The sequence below is a fragment of the Rissa tridactyla genome, chromosome 3 (assembly GCF_028500815.1).
Source record: "Rissa tridactyla isolate bRisTri1 chromosome 3, bRisTri1.patW.cur.20221130, whole genome shotgun sequence".
In the NCBI taxonomy this organism is placed as follows: Eukaryota; Metazoa; Chordata; class Aves; order Charadriiformes; family Laridae; genus Rissa; species Rissa tridactyla.
This window is the reverse complement of record NC_071468.1, coordinates 118,560,848-118,582,450: the sequence shown is the minus strand read 5'-3', so window position 1 is coordinate 118,582,450 and position 21,603 is coordinate 118,560,848. Positions and strand designations below refer to the sequence as shown.

The following is a 21,603-nucleotide window of genomic DNA, read 5'->3' as shown; positions in this document are numbered from 1 at the left end:
AGGACAACTTAGTCAACCTTCGGCAGCGAAGGTGATGTTATTTACGGTGAAACACCGGTCTGAGGCTCAGGTGGTCTGGGCTCCACTCCCAACTCCATCATACGATTTCCTAGGGAAATGTAGCATTTGCCTCCATCTATAAGGCCGAGGTCATATCAAGTTGATAAGGATTGTGTAAATATCTAAGTAGAATAAAATGATACAATTTTAAGGAACATACGAACAGCTCAGGGCTTGAAGTCCATCTGTCTACAGAGCTTCACCTAAATCCAGAGCAGCAAGTCTTCCAACGGAAACCTTTCTGAAAACCACTCTTGGATTCTGTAAAACTCTGTAGGGACATAAATCAGTGCTGCTGATGTGCACACTCTTATAGTTCGAAGTCTAGTAATACTCAACTGAAGTTCATTCGCTGAGAATAAATATTTCCATGAGCAAACATTTCTAAATTAGGGACACTTTTGTTTTTTTCATTGACTGGAAGATATTTTTGCATGCAATTTCAATTCTGATCTACACACTCCCAACTGAAAATTTTTCTGTTAGTATTGTGCAAGAATATAAAAAGAAAAGGAATAAACAAACAAATTCAATCTCTGCCCGGCAGATGAATGTTTTTAATAGAAATGCAGAAACGTAAGCAAAAAAGGTCAAATGATTTGACCAAGGTCAAAAAGCAAGCCAGTGGAAAAGCTAGGAATAAAGTCAAAGCATGTGATTTCACCTATGGATTTCAGAGTTTGAGGCCAATGGCTTATCTGATAGATACCCAAGAGACAAGAGGAGGAGATCTATGTATCTAAATGCCTACCTCAAACCTTAAAAGTAAGTCAATCTTCCTAAACTGGAATGGAGGCACTTTAGTTTAATGTCTGAGAGGAAAGATGTCCCAGTGACTAGGAAACCAGCTGTTATAGGTGAGATGAGGCTCAAACCTATTCCTTTCCGAACAGCCTTTGCGACACCACACAAGTCATGAAGTGCTAGGTAGGCAAAAAGATTTCAGTAAGGCAGCCTGTGATCAGTCTTTGTCTAAAGCAGGGATAATAGTCCACTATCCCTGGATTCGGTTTTACAGGAGGTACATCAAGCAAGTCTAACATGATTGTTTTGGAGGACAACCACTCTGGATGCTGACAGAGAATAAAATACTGCTGCACAACTGTGGCCAAACAAGACAGAAGGAATGCGTTTTAAAGCTGAAGTAGAAATACGGTCCTTTCAGGTTGGCGTACTCATCCTCTCTGCTCATTTCCAGTTCAGAAGAAGACAACAAGTATAAGAGAGACCATAAAGCACCAGAAGTAGCCATTGGTGTTCTTCACCTCCAGCTATTCCCCCCACCCAGTCTGAAGTGCTTTCCGCACTGACGCTCGGCGCGGGCAGCTCTGTAGCCGCTACACCACCATTAAGTGATTACGGGCGACGGGAGAAGAGCCTCCCGCAGACGAGCCCTTTCCCCAGCACAGCTTTCATATCGCAAGAAGTTTGAGAGTTCCCCAGCTCAGACAACTCTTCGACGCGGTGTAATAAAAACCCATCCACACAGCCAAGGATCTGCCCTCAGCCAGAAGTAATTAAAATTAATCATTCACAATTATTTTCATGGGTATGTTCAAAAAGAGACACTGCCAGCTCACTGAATCCTCAAAGTTGACAGACCTTGAAATAGGCTGTGGTCAGGTACAGCACGTTCCTGGGTTTCAAGCAGTTAAAAACGTGCTTTGCCTGTCGATTCCCCGTCCCACTCGCCAGACCCGCGGCGCTGACGGTCAGAGCCACCTCGGATCTGAAGTCAAGCACCTGAGCTGGCACCACCGAGTGGGACTGGTAAGGAAAGAGGGTTTTTTTTCAGATAAATATTGTTATAATTATTGCTGCCTTGCTGGGATTCAGGGCCATATCAGCGTTAAAATTTCTTATACTTTAGTGTCTTCTGAACTTGAGATTCTTCCCCCATTTTCCACACATTTGTATTAAGTTTTTAATCACCATCTTCTTCCCTTTCAGCTTCACTGGTCACTGCTTATGCTATTTTGAGGGAGGTGAAGAGGTTTCTAAGGTACAGAGTAGCCTGAAGGTTATCAGTTTCCAAGTTTCAAAAACTACTGGAGAAATTACATTTACAGAGGTAAAAGAATGAATAAAATTTGATGTAAGGGATTAGGACTGCCACTTTCTGGAACACTATTTACTTATACAAGCAATTTTTGTGGAAGTGAACATCCACTATTCATGATAGCAGCCTTGATCAGTTCTGTCCCTTCGAAACTTACCATAAAATGTAAAAGCGCATCATGTCTTATGTATATAAACCCAAAATTTGTAGGCAGTATGTAAGTCCCAAGATTGTAACCACTGCAGAGAGAAAGCAATCTCACACCTAACAGCCTGCAGATCCCTAGGTATCAAACTGCATACCGCTCCTTCCTTCCCATCAACTGGGATATTGATTTTTACAATACACACTGGGGGGGGGGAAAAAAAGTTTTCGCCAGCTATACTGAAGGAGGAGCAGGGTAATGGGATCATCTGCCACCCACCATCTGGGTTCTGTAGCTGGAGCTCAAAACTGGAACTAAAAGCAAGAGATGGTGGAAGATCCAACTTCTTACATTAATCAACCGTCGGCACGGTTTTCAGTCAGGAAACTTCAAAGGAACAGATATTCTCTCTGCTGAAACACAGAAATGCCCCATAAATATGTTTTCCTTTTTATCTTTACTATCTGTAGTGATTTTTCTATATGGTATGTAGGTATGACGCTGTGCAGGAAACGGCAGCATTGAATGGAGAGGGAACAGTTACAGAGGCAGGGCTCAGGAAACCTCTCCCTTCAAGAAATTCAGCCAGAGAAAAGGAGGTAAACGGTGTAAAACAACTGCAGCATTCAAGCTTGAAGTCTCCAAGGCCGTCAGCAGCACTGCAGCGAGTCTGAAAGTGTCACCCCAGACTTCTTTATGTTTGATGCAGGGTACCAACTTATTTCCCCCCCCACACACACTGTGCATTTACGCCGTGCTTCTCTTGCGTTGCTCACCCCGATTTTTAATCGTCAGTTTCCTAATTCGCAATATATCCTCATTAAGCCCGTTTCTCACTGAAGATGGCGGTAAAGGCATTAGGACCCTAAAATTTAGGGCTCCCCCTTTCCCCAGCCTCTCCCTTCTGCACCAGGAGCCCTGCGCTTGCAGCAAGGCATCCCGAGATGTAACTTTATCCAGGATGAACACTGCCAGCTCCCAGATCAGCTCTCACTTCGTCCCCTCCTGCCACAGCCACGAGCGCCTGCAGGAGAACAGCGGGGATCGGTGCCTCCTGCCAGGGAGAGCCCAGCCAGCGTCCCAGCTTCCCCCCCCCCCGGCCCCGCAAGCATTTGACTACAAAGCCTAATTTGGACTCACGCACTTTATGCGATTTTTGCCCCACCCCTCAAAGTTTTAAAGTTATCGGGAAGAAGGACCTCAAAGGTGTGAAGCAGAGAAATAATTTGAAAGGGTGGCAGCCCTGTTTCATCCTATATTGTGGCCCCTTATCCCTTTGGAAAGTCAAGAATGAAATTATCACAGCTAAAACTTTCACAAGCTTGTACAAAACTCCACAGGGATTTTGGCTGAACTCTGGCATGTGAGGGGAAAAAAAAACCACCACAAACCCAAAAACCAACACAAAAACAGAGGAAGCAGCAAAGGGAGAGGGAACTATGAGAAGAGACACAAGGAGCCCCAAAACCACCTTGGCCAACCAGAACCGGGCAGAGCAGGCAGGGGCAGTGTGGGGGCGCAGGAGTGTGCGTGGGGAGGATGCAGCTCCCTGAAATTTCCTGGCTGTTCAACATAAAATGAAGACAGCCCAAATGCCCGGGCATCGGCGTGTTCTCCCCTGAGCAGAAATACGGAGCAGCTCTGTCTGAGCAGAGGTGAAAGCCCAGTTTCCTCTTCCAACCACCAGACAATCTTGCTAGTAATGGACTAAAGTGGTTTAAGGAACTATATGCATTTAATAAGGTCAGAAGGGCAAGGACACAGTTAGATTTCAATGGTTTTGAACTACATATAGCTTTGCATTTTTGTTCCTGTTTTAAATACAAAAGTAGCATTTTTTGCCAAAGCTGACCTGGTCTAAGGGGATAAGCAAGGCAAAGAGCCCAGGGAGAAGGACCATCTTTTATTAGTGCATCGACAGAGAAAACCGATGAGCTTTCAGACAGCAAAATCTTCAGACTTGAGATCTTCACAAAGCAAAAAACATTGCCCTTTGAATACACAAACACATAAATATACACGCACGTATACACACATATATAAAAACTTCCTACCTTGCTTTAAAATCTGAAAGACTTTCTCAAGCTTGCACTGCCAGTAACAAATACCGTTCGTCTTTTCTTTGGTTGGGGAAAGAAAATCACAGCAGAGAAAAACAGACCGCAGAAAGACCCCAGCAGCAGAAGACACAGTTAGCTATTACCTACCGTGATTACGGAAAAGTGCTATTTCTTATTCTGCACCTGGCTTCTCTTTGCCATTCTTTTTATCCACCTTAAAAATGATTTTAGGACTTAAGCAAATAGGGTCATTTTGGAGGATTGTATGCTCCTGGCTAAAGTCTTCTCTGCCCCTACCTTGCGGGGGCGGGGGGGGAAATATCAAAAAATAAAAACCAAGGAGCAGAGAAGTAAGTTTGCAGTTCTTCAGCGTTCCCTTTCCCCCTTTCCTAATGCAAATTCAGAGCAGTTCCTGTGGAGACTGTAAACACCCACACAACCTTCCAGGTGGGGAAAAAACAGCACCACACCAGTAAACATATAACAGCAATTTCTTTACTCTTTCTTTGCGAAGTGACTGGATATAAAATCTGCTGCTGCCTCATGGACAAACACACACAGAGCCTTCAGCAGAACGGAAAGATGTTTTGGGGCACTGCGAGGATTTCACGGCTGTCTTATCTTTCCTCGTACACTGAACAGCCTCCATAACCTAATAGCATTAGCTTACTAACAGATATATTAATAGGTGTGGGGGGAGGGAAAAGAAGAGGGGAAAAAAAGCCACTAAAACATATTCCACCTACACATCTCGCTACTAATCACAAACTCAGGTAGAAAGCAAATTGCTTCTCCCGGACCAGGAGAAGGAAAAAAAAAAAAGAGAGAAAAAAAAACAGACTGAAGGGGGGGGGGGGGGGAAGCACGTATTTTCATCTTTTTCTGGAAATCATCATACGTAAAAAAATAACCGTATACTAATTGCTGCATTTATCAATCCATAACAAAGAGAGAGTAAAAAAAAAACAAAACCCAAGACCACAACTCAAGAACTGCCACGACATCTTGCAGTTGGTAATTTCAGAATGGTAAATATAATGCTGGCCTCAGCCTGCGAGAAGGATTAGATTTAGCTGTAAAGCAAGAAGTGCCGTTAACAGTTGGTGTTGGGTCTGGTGTTAGGATTAGAAAGCGCCGCTAATCGCAAGAAATGTAAAAAGATTAAGAGGTGATGGTTGCCAGTAAGGTTTTTAAGAGCATGTAAGTGCTGGAATTCATTTTGGGATTAAAATTCCTCAAGTCAAGAAAAAAAAAAAAAAAAAAAAGAAGGACAGATCACTAACACAGCAGCCAGTTTCACTTGCACTGTCCACAGCCCATTCCCAAGGATTAGGAGAGTTTAAAAGAGTGAAAAAGTGAAATGTATGCCTTACACTGAAGGGTCCTAGGAGGGCTTTAGTGAGGAGAAGCAAGCATTTGTATTCTGGTACCTAAGAATTAACTACTGTAATCTAAAACCTATTAGAACAGCGGTTTTGCGTTAAGAGATTTTGCCTACCAAAAACCTGCCTGAGCACGGTGGAGGCACAGCTTTTGAAAGACTGTGACAGATGTGATGATGGCATCTAGTATCTGCCTCCTTTCAGTGGGAAGAATAAGACAAAACCTTAATTTCCTCATTTACAGCTGGGTTAGAGTCACCTAGGTGATCTATTTATGTTATTAGTTATCAAGGACAAGTTAAGCTTCCCACATAAAATAATCAATCTGGAGCGTGTGAAAGAACCCCCCCCTCCCCAGACAAAGTTAGAAAAAATTACAGCTTCCCAAAGCCTCACAATAAATACTATCTTTTATAACCCAAATTTGACTTTTAGATGGAAATTTTTAATAGAAAGGCATTTTAACCAGCGCAGACCGCAGCATTACGTGGTCAGGTTGCCTGGCTCGCTTATGACAGAGAGCCCTCCATCAGCAATGGCTGCAAAGGTCATCGCTGTCACCCTTGGCCACCACCATCCCAAACTGCACGGTCGGGAGCTCGCCCTTGGCCACCACCCTCCACAAAATCCATAGTGCAACATCTCAAGGAGAACGCAAGACCTCTGCAAAGCCCATCGGTTCTCCCACAGGCCTGATGGACAGTCAAAGCTGTTTAGCGGTGAGGCCACCTAAAATTCTCTCCTGCAGCGTCCCAAATTTATCCAGTGATTCAGAGTAAAATCCAAGTGTCACCACCTCATTTCACGAGCGTTTGCTCTGCTCAGCTGCATTTCCTACCGGGCCTCCAACGAGCTCGAATGTTGATTCGGACCAGCCTCTTGTCACTCACTAATTTACCTTCTGTGAACCCGGACCTTGCTATTCCAGGAGTCGGGGAGTGCTGTGCAGTGAGACCATTTCACCATTTTCTAGCACGCCTTTCAGTCAAGTACTCCTGGTGCATCTGTCTGGACTTTCAGACTCTGCAAGACTACTACTTTTCCCTTCTGTTCCCCCAAAATGAACGTTTTTTCCAGATGCCTGTAGCAGAAGCAGAAATAACCATCTTCCAAGAGTTACAAAACAGTCGTATTAAATAATAGAGGTGAAAGCACTGTGTATGATTTCTGCAGAAGTCTTTTCAGTAGAACAGATAAATTTATTCACTGCATTATGGAACAGTTTGAGAAAACAAGATCATACAATGTACACTGCCTCTATTTAAATTGTTTCATTTCTATTCATGAGTGCTCTGATTAGATACACTGAAAATATCATCAGTAAGAAATAAATAATTCTGCCAAATTAATAGTTGTTGATTTCTCTTACCTGAAAACGTAAGTAGCATCTCATTCACACCAGATAAAGCTGCTATAATTTGGATGCATCGATCTTGTTGGTTCAAGTCTACACAGCACACCGAGACAGGTATTAATCTACGTTTTCTTAATACTAAACACCTTCTTTCAAAATTTTAAGTTCTTTAGCGAGTTGAGATGGGCTAGTATACGCTTTGCTTGGAGAGGTTTTGTAGCCAACGAGGGGGTTTGTTCCTGTAGTTTTCCCCCAAGAGTGGGTTGGGAGAAATAAGTTGCTCCAGATGTAGAAAATGGTTTAGAAATAGTATTTTAGGGAATACAGGTAAACTTTCTGTATCAGAAAAAATTCATCTCAAGCTCAGCAAATGCTCTTTAATTAACACCTTTCCGCCTCAGGAGGGAAGCGGCCAGCAGAAACCACCACTAACACCATTAGACGATGGGAGCCACTAACCAGCCCCAAACCAAGGGCTCTCCAGCACCCTCCTCCCTGTAAAGTATTTTGCTGGAGAAACGGTGGAAGGGGCAGATTTGTGCAAATGGAGCAGAAGAAGTTATTTAGCAGAAAGAGCAGACTAACATTTTGCTTGAAATGAACTAATATTTTTTTTTGTTTGAAAAAAGAGAGACAAAAAAAAAACACCCGAGCTACTATCTGTTTTAGACATCGCCAAATGATGAATGCAGTATGTCTGCTCAGCTTACGAACATGATAAAAAGCCCTCTACGTTTTTGAAAGATTCATCCACTTTAGCTCAACAATGAATTCTTCTCCTAAAAATCAAATATAATTGCTGTAACATTTCACAAAAAGTCTAAATGCACAGCTGAGTATCTTAAGAGCACCCTGTTTGCAAAGCAGCCAACTGATAAACCTCAGAGAGCTACTGTTAACTACTGCAGGCAAGATAAATCAAGAAAATGCTGAGTTGAGGTGCAATTTGACAGTTATTAGCAGAACAGGAGTAATTTGATGAAGAAAAAAAAAATCTGACAAAATCTCAGTTCACAGCAACAGATTTTGGAAGCCTATTTGCACATAAATTGGAAAAAAACAATTCTTGCATTAGAAACTGATGAAGATGAAACAATATACCCTAAATCCAAACGTATTTGAAATTATTTTCTTTGATTCAAAGCTGATAATCCTGTAACAGGCAGTAACTAAACAGGGTTTTACCAGACTTGCTCTGCATGTTGAAGAGACTGCACAGTCAGATCCTGATCTAAGGCCATTCAACTATCAGAATAACTGGATTTACTGCTATACGCACCTTTGTTTTTGCCATTTGAAAGCATCCACAGCCCACAGAACATTCGGCTGTGTTTTAAGCATTAGCGGCATAAATATCCCCTCGTGTACCATATACTTCACCACTTCTGGCTTACCATAAATCAAGCATGCAACCCATCATTTTTTTTTTATGTTGGACGTTAATGGCAACTCTATTATTCAAATCCAGGCTGTGCAGATCTGCCTTTCACAGGGACATACAGCGTCCCACGAGCAGGCTTACGGCTGAGCACAGGAAGACCCAAATCTGGCCATGATCTTCCCACTACAACCCCAGCCCCGTCGGAGATGTGATGTTCTGCCCCTTTCAATTTCTCTCATCTGTGCAAAAGGCTTTTTAAATAAAATAAGCAGGAAAAAAATTAGAAAGCCTTTTGTGCTCTTCAAGAACTGCCTCTGCGTCCCCATAAACATTCAGTGTAAACATATTCGCTCACATACGCGTAAGCAGAGACACTGTTCTTTACTGCATTACAATTAGACGCATAGATTAAGAGAAACCTTGTGTCATTACATCAAACTCTTCTACAAACGTACAAAGGGATTTGAGAGATTGTCATCTTTTCTGCCTACCACTGAATTTTCACGCTCAGCGCAAAATGCAGTAAGAGATACCTTCCCTGTGTTTACAGTGCCCACCAAGAACCATTTCAAAACCAAATAAAACTTAGCTATAATTTAAGCAGCACAAACTGTTCTCCCACGGGGTTTTTTTTGTTTTGGTTTGGTTTTTTTCCCCTCTCCCCTCATCTTTCTGTTCATGAGGATAGGGAACATGAAAACTAAATGGATTTATGTTTAAATAATTCAGCTTTTCAGGCACATCAAACCAAGTACTAAAGTTCATTTACAGGGCTGGTCAGATTTAGCTGATTCCAGTGGTATTTTAAACAGCGTTCAAGAGAGCTAGTCACAAAAGGTTGCGAGGAAATGCTGAACAGCTGTGTTGATGGAGTTGTTTTGAAACCACATGTGTTGGAAAATCTACCTGTTCTTACCCAAGACAGCCGACGGGGAGACGTTACCAGCCATCCCGAACTGCCGCTGCGTTTTGGAGACTCACGCCCACCCAAGAGATGCTTTGTGAGCGGGGCGAGCTCCGGCAGATCCCGGGAAGACAAAGAGAATTACAAAGGCCGAGCATCGTTTTCCTGCCAAGTGGTAGGCAAACATGCAGCAACGTAAAGCATCTTTAGGAGCTCAAGTCCCACAGGGCAGACCATCCACACTGGCTGCGTTGATCCTACGAGCCAAGCTGCCTTAAACGCAGGTCCCACGGGGACTGGCAAGTGAAGCGATGGTAGTAACTCTCATCCTCTTTAAGCAACTGAGGAAAATAGAGAGGGGTTTTTGTATATTTTTAAACATCCGAAGAAGTACAAACAATGGATTTACTCTTGCAAGAAGTCTAACAGCAGTCCTCTGTAACCTTTACTACACTCACACTTCAAGTCATGTTTATTGTGCTAAATAAACCATACCGAATTCTTACAGCTAAAGAGGAAAAATAATTAAATGAGGGACCTGAGCTTTGTTTTGGTTTTTTTACTGTCTAAAAAGCCAGAATCTAAATGTTTCAGTTCTAAGTAGTAACTGTTTGCTTTAATCACAGAAGCAGTTTCTCTGCTGCACGTGGCTATCGACGTGCTAGAAGAGCCTGCAAAAATGGACCAGGGAAATAGGTCTTTCACACAACGAAGATCTGTTCCTCTGATTTACATCAGCAACTACTCGCTGTCCAAAGTGACATAGAAAAAGCAGCAAAGAAATACAATTAAATTTCAGGATATAACAACAATTGCCAACAATTTTAGCAACACTGCATTGCCTGGGTAGGAAATGGCTGGTTGAAGTGAAATCGCGTTGCCACGTGGAAACCTCAAGTGGGTTAGTAACCTGCTACCACACCAGAGATGGATCTTTGCAGTCAGGTTTATATCTTCAAATTCACTGAAGTGGGGATTTATTGCAACAAAACCAGAGAAAAAAACACTGGAGGGATGTGCTGGAAGTGGAGCAGGACAAAAGGAAAACAAATGCAGGAAATACAATATTCTTAGATCTTCAGTGCAATCCTCACTGACTTATTCCAAATGGCTTTGTGTTTCCAGTCTAAGTTAACATGGCTCATAATATTATAACCTAAATCACACTGAAAAGATTTGACAAACAGTTAAGTTTTGCAGAATGTGTTTTGGATGAGCTTCACTAGAAATAGCTCGAAACACTTTTAAAGAAGTATCACCTTCATGATGTGCTTACTCTCGAGGGTCAATTTTGAGCCCTTTGGAAGAAATCGACCTCACTGCAAGCAGGACCACAGTGGCTTAGAGCCACCGCTTGTGCAGTGGGAGCCCTCCTTAAATCAAACACGTTTAAAAGCGTCCTTGTTCGAAGTTGCCTGTACTGGGCGCCCCATCACAAATTCATGTCCTCATGCTTTGCAGCGTAACGATGTTCATACACCCACATAAGCTGGCTGTGAGCAACACAGGCTCTTCCACTTGGCTAATCTTCCCACATTAAGTGGGAAAATTAAGTGCCTCATAGTCCTCGCGTGTGGAAGCCACTCTAACACAATGTGCGCAGCGTTTTCTGCCTATAGCATATGCCTATAAATAGATATATGATGAGAAAATGCGGGTTAATTGATTTTGACAAAGAACCACCACAACACAGTCCACCATCATAACAAAACGCTTACAGTAATGCCTATCAAATTACAAGTTCTGACCTTTGGTGGTGTGGAAAACAGCATTCATTTCCTTCCTTCATAAAACAAAAGCTTGCTGTAACCTTTTTTCTTTTTTTTAACATTTAAAACTGAAATTGTTCTTACTCTAGCCCAGCTGACAGCATTGGTTGTGGAGAAGCTCGCATCCAGAGGAAGTGGAATGTAAAAACAAAGTTGCTGTGACCTTAACAATAATCCTGTTTGCATATTACAATACATTTTCCTACTGTAACGAGGCAAAGTCCCTTGTGTTCCGGTCAGAAAAAGTCATCTTCCAGTAAAAGCATACTGTGATCAATAACATTTTCTTAATATATTATATTATCTCTCACTGAAACACTTTTTCACTTGGCATTTCAGGCTGCCGAGTAGGGGAAATTCATGACAAAACTCAAGATGGTAAATGAGATACTGCAAATTAATTCCATCCAAGAGCAATCTTTTCGTTTGTGAACAATTTGACAAGCCTGTGTCGTCTGACTTCAGCAGAAGCTTTCTCAGCTTTCAAATATACATGAAACAGAAGAATCTGCTCCACTACCATACCAATCTTCACTTTAGCCTGCATAATTTTGTGTTGAAATACATTATAGTTTCAACAACCAACTTTGAGACCAGAATTGGTGGGGCATACTTTAAATATTAGTTTAGAAAATAGACTCCAAAGTCTGCAATAGGAATTGTGAAATCCTGTTTTCAAGTCCCAGCCCAGAGCATGGCAGAGAGCGGGAATCCTGCGCTTCTGAAGCCGTTTTGCCACCGAGTCACCTGCAATCCGATCCCGGAGAGGCCCAAGTGGTGGAAGTGCCCGCGGAAGGATCTCAGTGTGGTACTGGCAAAGTTCCAAGAAAGCTTTGTCACAATGGGCATTACAGTAAAGCACTTCTCTAGCCACGTGTCTGAAATTACTTTTGCTACCATGAGTAGTAGCTTTATTCCCCCCTTGGAGCTGACGTCCTTCTGCAGGCTGAAACGGTGACCTGGTGGCACGTGAGCCCGTGCTCCTCACCTTTCACATGAAAGCCCGTCACCATTTCAGCAGCAGCGGATCCTGCGGCATTACTGAGACTAATTGGCGTTCAGCGTGGTCCAGAAAGGCATGACCCTGCAAAGAGGCTTGGGTGCATGCAGGACATTGTCAGCAGGATTACACACACACACCCCCGATCTCGGCCAGCTGAGGTGCAGAATCACTGCTGTATTAATATTTCAGCATAAGGAATAAGGGGCAGGCAGTTGTTGAATATTCATGCTGCGGCAGTGCTCTCTGTATGAATTCTCTAGCAGGAACATGTAAAGGCTGTACCCATAGCCTGAAGAGTCTACCATCCAACACCCCAATTAAAGAGATCCTGCAGTACATACCATGTTTTAAGCTCAGAGGGCAGGCTCATTGACTAATTGTATTCCTACAGCGAAGGATGTGCCCCATTTCTTTACTTAATCAAGAATCGTGTTGAAAACAACATAAAAGAAGTGGGAGAAAACGGATGAAAATTTAATTTACGTCTGCAAACCTGAACACCTCATGAGATCAGAAACATGTAAAGGGCCAAACAACTCATCTAAGAAGTCATTCATAAAAGATAAATACCCTTTTTAATTGTGGAGGAAGTGCATGCAGGGGAGATGCACAGTACTCAGCTGATGGAATCAATCCAAGCAGCAGATACATTTGAGAGAGAGAAGGGGCAAAAATAAGATCAGTCCCACTGCTAAGCGAGAGCACAGAGGACACAAGCAAACTGGATGCGAAGGACAAAATAATCAAGGTTTTGAAGGACAGGACAAAGTTTGTGGGGTTTTTTTTCATGTTGCCTTTTTTTCAAAAAAAAGAAACAATAAATTAGGCAGCGAGTCTTTCTTCATGTAAATGAGCACTTATAAAACATCCTTTCTAGGTGAATAATTTCTTTTACGATTAATAAAATCTGCAATCTGAGTAACAACGTTCTGATGACTTTTTGCCATTTGCAATTATCGCTCATCCCAGCACCAAAATCTCATTATTATTAAAGCTGACAAAAAAAAAAAATACTTAACTGCTTCTATGAAAGGACTTAATTTTTAAAAGAACACCAAGTTTCTAAGCTTTGTTTCTACTTCCAAATCTTGAATGTGAAAAATGAGGCCGTCCTAGCAACCCTTGTGTATGTCTCCTTCAATTTCCAATAAGTAATCTGGATAAAAGTATCTAATTTGTGTGGTTAACACAACGCATTACAACAGCGTACTACTTGGCTTTAAAAGCAACCTACCAAGAATACTGGAGTTCACGTAACCCTGTATAACTACAAGCATGTAGTTTCTACCATAAACACACATATTTTTTGGCCTCTCTCAAGGAACTAAAAGCATTTAACAGTTACCGTAGGACTGGCAGCACTCTCGTGAATACGGGTATGTAATCTCCGTTTTAACGGAGTGAAAGCTGAGGCACAACTATCTCTGCCACAAAGGCGGCTGTGGCAGAGATAGGAACAGGAACCACATCCAGCTCCGAGCTCTGTGAGTAAATCCAGGCCTACCTGACATGCATCCATAGTATCATTTAGGTTGGAAAAGATCCTTGGGATCATCGAGTCCAACCATCAACTCTACTCAACAAAGTTCTCCCTTACACCACATCTAAACGAGTCTCAAACACATCCAGGGATGGTGACTCCACCACCTCCCTGGGCAGCCTATTCCAGTGTCTGACCACTCTTTCTGCGAAGAATAGAAATTGTCTACAGGCAGAAAGGAACGTAGGTATTTTTGTGTTGGCACCTACAGAGACGTTAGCGCGAGTGTTGCCTGTTCCTCACCCCGTCCCTGCTCCCTGACGTAACAGCACAGCAACATCAGAGCCCTGGTAAAAAAAACAACCCAACGCAGTTGCTGTTAAATGGGCTCAACCACACACAAAAAAATACTGCCTGATGCTGTTAAATGGACTCAAACACACAAAAAATACTGCCTGATGCATAGGTGCTTGACAAACATTGATCCGAGCTCTTTACAAACACAGATCTCCAGTTTGTCATGATTTAGTAGGTGGTTAAAGGTCTGGAGCACGCGGAGAGCCAGACTCTTCCTGGGGCACGCTGTAAAAGCGGAAGCAGCAACCGGCACAAGCTGCGACAAGGGAAAATCTGGTAAGATATAAGGAAAGAGAATTCAGAGCAGGTGCTTAACCAGCAGAAGGGCCGCCCAGGGAGGCTGCAGAGCCCCCGTCCCCAGGGGTATTAAAGGACATGCCTGGACACGGACACGGCCCTAAAAAACCTGCTCTGCCTCCACAGTTGGCCTGCTTTGATCAAGAGGTTGGATGAGATGACCTCCTGAGGTCTTTCTCAAACTGAATTATTCTATGAATACCGTTCCAAAGACAAGTGAGGTTATTCCTTGGTTTCCCTGCTGCATCCCAAAGCTTATCCCAAATTCAAACCAAAAGCGTGACCTCGAACTTCTGTGACGAACTTTTTCTACTTCGTGGGGCTCGCTCCTTCTCCCGAAAAGGATGAAACGGAATAAACCCAAATCTTTGCTTTCACCCACCGAAAAACTACAAAAATGAAAAGCAAAATGCAATCATTCTGCTCAAGCACCTAAACGCACGTGGTCATCTGAGGTCTCGCTTTGAGTTTACGTACCTTCCTGACCCTCTCTCCTCCTTAGAAATACTCTGAAAAGCAATCAGTCTGCTGTGCTGAGAGAGCCATGGTTATTAAAATAACTGGATCACAGAAACAGCTCGACTTCTTCATTTCAAATTCCTCCTCCCCACCCGCACGTTCATAAGAGGTGCTGCATATGGTGAAAACTAATTCAGTTTGAACCAGAAAAAACTGGGGTTAAGTACTTCCCAGTTAGAAGATAAAAATATTGCAGTCGCACGTGATTGTTGAGATATACAGGGCTACAGTCAACACGCATAAATACTTTTTATATCCTCCAGAAAAATGAAGTGAGTTAAAAGGTCTTTTAAGGGGAACAGCTAGGAATATCCAAAAATGGGTTAAGACAGACAAGGGTGCAACTCCTACGTGCAGCCTGTTCCCAAGCAGAGTCAAAGTCCATCCTGGAATTCAAGCCCCTTTCAAACAACTTCTCACGAGTAACAGAAGCCTTCAGGAGGGAGCCTGGAGACAACCGGCTTCTCATTTCCAAATCTTTTTTGTTTTTTCCTTTTTTTTTTTTTCTTTTGTTTTTTTTTTTTCCTTTTGTTGCAACTCAATCACAGCCATGGTGGCAGAAACAGCCGCAGGCACACCATAACCTAACACAACAACTTTGCAATAATTTGATATTCAGCCTAAGACTATCCTCAGCATTTCATGTTGATGTGAACTAGGCGATGGCGCAACTTATCACAAGCCAGATCTGCTAGACATTCCCCACCACAGAAGTGAATTAAACTGTCACTCATCACTGTATGAGTGGCTCTGGTTTAACTACTTCTTCATGAGTTGGACAACGCTCCTCTGAATTAAAAACAAAACACCATGTTGCAAGTTAAAGTCTTCATCCTGGTTTCTGTACATTTTCTTTTCCTTTCTACTTCTCTTACCTGTTTTCTGCTCAACTGTTTTTTCCCCCTGACTCAGTACGTTTAACCCTCTCTGCTCCACTTGCCAGCTCAATGCTTTCTTTTCCCTGGTAGATATAAACCAAGAAACTTGCACGTGAGCTCCGGCCACCCTGGCCAGACTATGGATTATGATCTGAACACCGAACTACTGATGCCCTCTCGGTCCTTCCCCTCGACCACTTACAAGTGAACCAGGCAGCAAAGCTTGGAGGAGCACAGGAGCGTGTCTCCCTCCCCCAAGGACCATCTGATCAGCGTGTCAAACCAAGGCTGAGACCGCGTTCCCGAACATCCGTTCTCTGGCATATCTCCCAACATACGCACTCTTAAAACGCAGGAAAAGCAGATACATTATTCATCGTGAGGGCTACTAAAAAAAAAAATAAAATTTGGAGAACGTGTGATTTAACTACAATTACAGTTGTTGCTATCTGCAATTTGCAGCATTACACACACATGCAGGGAAAACATAAAGAAGGAATATAAAATAAAAGCCTTATTCATAATTCAGACTCAATTTCCAGCAACAGTTTCATATATATATTATTATATACACTATTTATGACTATGTACTGGCAGCACAGAAAAAAAGGATTAAATACACTCTTCTATACACACACTTGTACACATCCAGGCATACACACAATTTCCTATTTTACCATGAACGTACTAATGATAGGAATTGAAAAAGATTTTTAAGTTATCAAAGCTACATTGAAAGCTTTAAACCAGTTGCTCAGGGAAATACACCCGTTTCCAAGAGTTGGAAATGGGCTTTCCACCATTTCCAAAGTGCAGTTCAAACTCATTTATGGGAAAAGGCTGCCAGAGACATTACAATCAAGATGCATCGGGGATACTGAGGATATTGATACTGTTCAATAAGGAATTCTGTGAAGGAACAGCAAGCACTGGAGGTAAGGACCGCACAACAGTGCATGAGAAAGATTAAACAGATTAAAAATAGGAGAGGAAAAAAAAAAAAGAGAGGACTTGGTGGTCTTGGCAGACAGCAAGGAGGACTTGAGCCAGCAACATGACCTCGCAACAAAGGCCGAGTGCATCCGTCCTGGGCTGCATTAGCAACAGCACAGCCAGCAGGGTCCAGAGAAACGATCCTTCCCTTTCATGCGGGGCTTGTGAGCCCCACAGAACAAGAAGGCTTTGACATACTGGAGCATGTCCAGTGGAGGATTACTGGTGGCTGGAACACAGGCTGAGCTCCTACAACCTCACGATGTTTTCCAGTTCCCCAAAGGGAAGGCACAGAGAAGACAGAATGAGCCTGTTCTTGGAAAGGCGCAGACATAGGACGAGAAGAAAGAAGCTGCATCAGTGGAAATTCAGATTATAGATGAGGAAAATATCCTTCATGACGTGGCGAAACATGGCGACAGGGGCCCAAATAAAGTTGCGGAGTCTGCATCCTTGGAGATATTCAAAACCCAACTGGAGGTGGCCCTGTGCAACCTGGTCTAGGTGACCTTGCTCTGAGCAGGATGTTGGTCTAGATGATCTCCACATGTGCCTTCCAGCCTAATTATCCCATGACTCTACATATCTGGTTGGGAGAAGGCAGAAAGCTGGTTAAAGGAGGCCAAGAGGACAAGAAAGATAACTAACAGCACCAAGGGCCAGGATTAGCTCCATGGAGGAAAAAAAACCACAGAGAGGACTGCAAAAAGCAGCTAGGAAAGTGGTGAGGCAAGAAAAATAGCAGGTTGAAAGAGAAGGTGGAAGCAGAGGATCAAGACTGAGGAAGAGGCAAAAAAAGAAAAATCAATCTGTGTCCACTAAATTACACTTTCCTGCAGCAGCTGGGAGGTGAAAAAGCTGACAAGAATCATTGAGCGATGAAGTCAAATATTATAAGTTTCTACACTGATGCGAGTAGTAGAATAGGATAAAAGAGGGAATCAGTTTTTTTTCTTTCCCCTCCCCATGCCCCCAAGAAACCAAGTAACCTTTAATATCCCTTTTCCAAATATTTAAACTTGATCTTCCAAACGTCACAGACGTTTATAACTATGTACGTTATGAAGAATGTTTCATTTCTCACACAAAAATACGCGCACGGAGATTAAAACTCAAAATGTTCACTACGCCCCAGTCGGCGCCTTACAGCTTTTTGCAATTTTATAAGATAGAGGCCTATGAGTCTGGAGACATACGAATTTTGCTCCCTCTTGGAGCTATACTGCAAAATTCAAACACTCTTGATCAAGCTTACAGCATTAGCATTCACCTTACTGTATTATTTTTCTATTGTGACACAGATGCTCAGCTGCACATGCTCCGATAGGGACTTGCTGCAGTCACTGAAAGGGAAAGCACAGCCCAAATTGCCTTTGTGTAAGCAAATAAGAGACCACAAAAGAAAAACAAACCACAAAAAGAACAGATATCTGCACACTTACCCTGCGATATCCAGAATCTGTATAAAAATCAGCCTCAGGTGTAAAAGTCAGTAAACAGGACAGCAATCCCTTGCATTTAGCAGGAGGTTTCTGGGAATTAGCCAGATTACCTAGAAAGAGTTGAAAAGAGTTATTTTAATACATGAAGTCACCTATGCTTAATAAGAATAGGCTTCAAATGAGCCACAGCACAAGGAAAAAAAAAAAAATAGCTGCACAATGGGAGACGTTACATGCCACCATGATCGGCACGGAGAATTTAATCCCCTGAAGGTGACAGAAATTTGTTAGGAAGCACAGAGAGTTAGATGCTGGTAGATACTTAGGGTTTAGCAAAGAGCAGCTAATACCCAAGGATAACATGGTGTTAACCCTCTAATCAAGGATACAGGGGAGACCAGAAAGAGCACGATATTTTGCTTAATTAGTTGCTATCAAAGAGAGGACTAGTTCAAGCACTTGCAAAACAAGGCAATCCAAGATTATTTAAAAGTTTAATAGCATTCTGGATTCTTTGGTAACACAGGGTTTGCCCATGAAATAAAAATAATCCCTAGAGATAAATTTAAAGAAGTATATCTCATTTTAATGCCCAGAGCAAAACGACTATTCATTAAAGCAAAGCAGTTTTATACCTATGTTCTCCATCTCAGACGTAATATATACGAAAGTAATCTTTATGACAGGAAGTGGCATGTAATCCTGCAAGAATGAACTGCTGTCATTATCTGCAAATCAATACAATTTTTTTTTTAAGTGGATATAACAGTACCTATTGATTTCACATTTTTAGCACTGGAGTTTCGGTTTCTGCCGAGAAGATTCGTGAAGTGACAAGAGCGCTGCATACAAGTAATTGAGTTGATACACGCTCATTTGAAGCTTACAGCGCACTTCCCTCGAACAATGCAGCCAGAGCTTCCCTCCCATTACCTCAGCCTAAGCTTTTTTCTTTCTGCACAAACTTTACATTCTGTGTAATTATCATAATTTCAAAGTGGCAGAGTAACACTTCACGAATCCTACCTGCAACCTGTAGGAAGTTTACTACACAAAACATCTCCCTGTCCTGCTAGCGTGTTATTACAGAATATTTGTATGACTCTTGCTGTGTTTAAATAACCTGACCAAATAATTTCCCTTGTGAAAGTCTAAAACTGGCTCAGCGCTGAAGAGTTTACAGTCCAAAGAGGTCTGGTGAAGGCAAGGATGGTAAAGGAACGGGGAACGGAAGCACATGGAAAAACTAAAGGACTTATCCAAGGTCACTTGATGGATCAGTCAAGCAATAAACTCCATTGGGCCATGCTCTGTTCCTTTAAGAGAGTTTAATAAAACTAATGACTTCTTATTATATATCTGCAAATGAAGCAAACAGCAACTTTGGCTTGACTAGCTGATGAAACGGCTCATGCTGATTCAATGAATGATCTGTAATGAGAGCTGGCTGCAAGGCAAGATCTACCATCACACAGAGGAAGGGAAAAAAAAAAAAAAAGATCAGACTACTATAAGAAAAGTTTAAAGGGATCGGATTAGGGCCAGCTGACATCCCAAAGTTAATCTCCTAAAACATGTACAATTTTTAGTCCTTACTTCTCATAGAAAAAACAGAGCCCTGCCTAACCACTAGCCAGCTGCAGGTCTGCGTCTTGAAGACATAAAGCAAGATAATACAAGGAAGGAGGACATGAAAGGCCTGGGGAAGGCGCAGGTATGTGAACATCTCATCCACGTTATCCCCATCATTCCTGTCCTCTCTCGTACCCAGCCCCATCCTCCTCCCTAGCTTGCTTTGTTTACAGGGTTAGACTCATTTTGGAGGGAAGGCTTTTTAAATATCTGGTCTGCTTATTTATCTGTTCAATACTTCTTGAACATGCTGTTGAGACATTTCAACGGAGCATTTCTGACTTTCACGACATGACAAAAGGATTTCGCATGGACTGCCTGAAAAAGCTCAAACAAAACCAGAATCTTTTTTTTTTTTTTGTTTTGCTTTTTGTTTGTCAGAAAGAGCACTGTTTTCATGAAGCTGTTTATGGAAAGGAAAGCAAAAACTCAAGGGAGTTATTTCTCCTTTGCAGAGTGACTCATCATATCATAGTTACCCCACCATCTCCAAGGGAAACACTAGGCCAGAGCTGCTCTGGAATATCTCCTTAGGGAAACACCCTCTTCCAAAGCCATCTCAGGACTCTTGTTCCAGGACTTTGCAGAACAAAAGAAGAGCCTTCAATCATAATAAAAAATAAAATGGGTTTCTGATAGAGAAGAACCATGAGAGGCCAATGACAGTTTTACATGAAGGAAACCTTTTTCTTTCCCGCCTCAATAATGAAAGCCATGAAGAATATTTACAGAGTGTATTGTAGCCTCTAGACAGCAGTGCCATAGGGAAAGGAAAAACAGGCCTCACAGCTGGATATGGGACATCTGAAGAAAGAAGGATCAGAAGGAAAAAAAAAGCAAGAAAAGCAATAATCCGTCACCATGAAAATGGTACACAAAGACGGACTTAAGTTCAAAATCTGTTTGCTTGCTCCTAGACACGCAGTCCTAAAGAAGAGTCAAAATTATTACTTGGGGCAACACAAAGACAGGATTAACGGTCTTTAACGTACTGCAATTTACATCATTTACTAGCGCTTGGGTGGGTTTTTCCTCCCCCACTTTAGAAAGTCTTGGCTGTTTATAGGACAGGATTTTAATCTTACCAAAACTTAACTGCAGTTGCCATTGAGGGGACGCAAGGAGAGTAACGCCTGCCAGGCATTTCTGAACCACTAGAATAAAGTATTGAAACTGGGAGAGGCAGAAGCACAGCACGGAGTTTTAAACACCAAAAAGCAAGAGTTGCCATCTCTCATTGTAGTGTGAAGATAAAGCCTCAATTCCCTGTATCAATACGTATGAAGCTGAAGGTACCTACAGCAGCAGCCCCATGTCTCCTTTGGGAGCCAAACAACCTCAGTATGGACAGGTTATATATCCTATATTGTACCTAAGCTTCTAAATCAAATGACTTGAAGCAACCTGATGGAAACCAAGCATCTGCTTTAGATACTGCATCATTGTAGTAGCGAGCTTCATGAAGTAGGCAGTTCAGCTTCAGGGTAAAACTAGCAGGTGGCCACACAAAACATGGTGTAAGAAGTTGGTGTCAGCTCACCTACTTCATCAACATGGGCATCTTCCTGAAGGGATGGAATAATCAGAGTTGCCTTTGGCTCAAAAGACCTGGTCAGTGAGAAGCAGGTCTAGATCTTTTGGGGACAGCAGCTATATCAGTTGGATTTCCCCGAACTTCAGCAGTTCTGGGTTGGACAAAGTAGAGCGACCCTGGACCAGCAAACAATGAGATCCGGTGACAGCACAAGCTCACCGTGCTTCAGCTTGAGGTAATAAATTAGAAAAGAGGTTTCCAAAAAGACTAGGAAGGATAGGGGAGAGGAATGATTTCATACGATGTCAAATCAAAAACACATGCAGCAAGACACTGTTTCAGAGCTTCTCTGCT

At 42.4% G+C, this 21,603-nt stretch overlaps 1 protein-coding gene across 5 annotated transcripts in view; it reads right to left on the bottom strand.

The window, feature by feature from the left end:
- Positions 1 to 21,603, bottom strand: part of KLHL29 (kelch like family member 29) — a 408,570-nt gene that overhangs the window by 315,061 nt on the left and 71,906 nt on the right. For 2 of the 5 annotated variants that reach the window (XM_054193778.1, XM_054193775.1), the window contains exon 2: positions 18,084 to 18,193. Coding sequence is in view for 3 of the 5 variants with exons in the window: in XM_054193771.1 (XP_054049746.1) it covers positions 18,084 to 18,193; positions 18,719 to 18,779 (171 nt within the window). In the remaining 2 variants the exon portion in view is untranslated. Of the gene's footprint in view, positions 1 to 18,083; positions 18,194 to 18,718; positions 20,168 to 21,603 lie in introns of those variants that run through there. The other 3 variants (XM_054193771.1, XM_054193770.1, XM_054193772.1) reach the window with 3 other exon arrangements.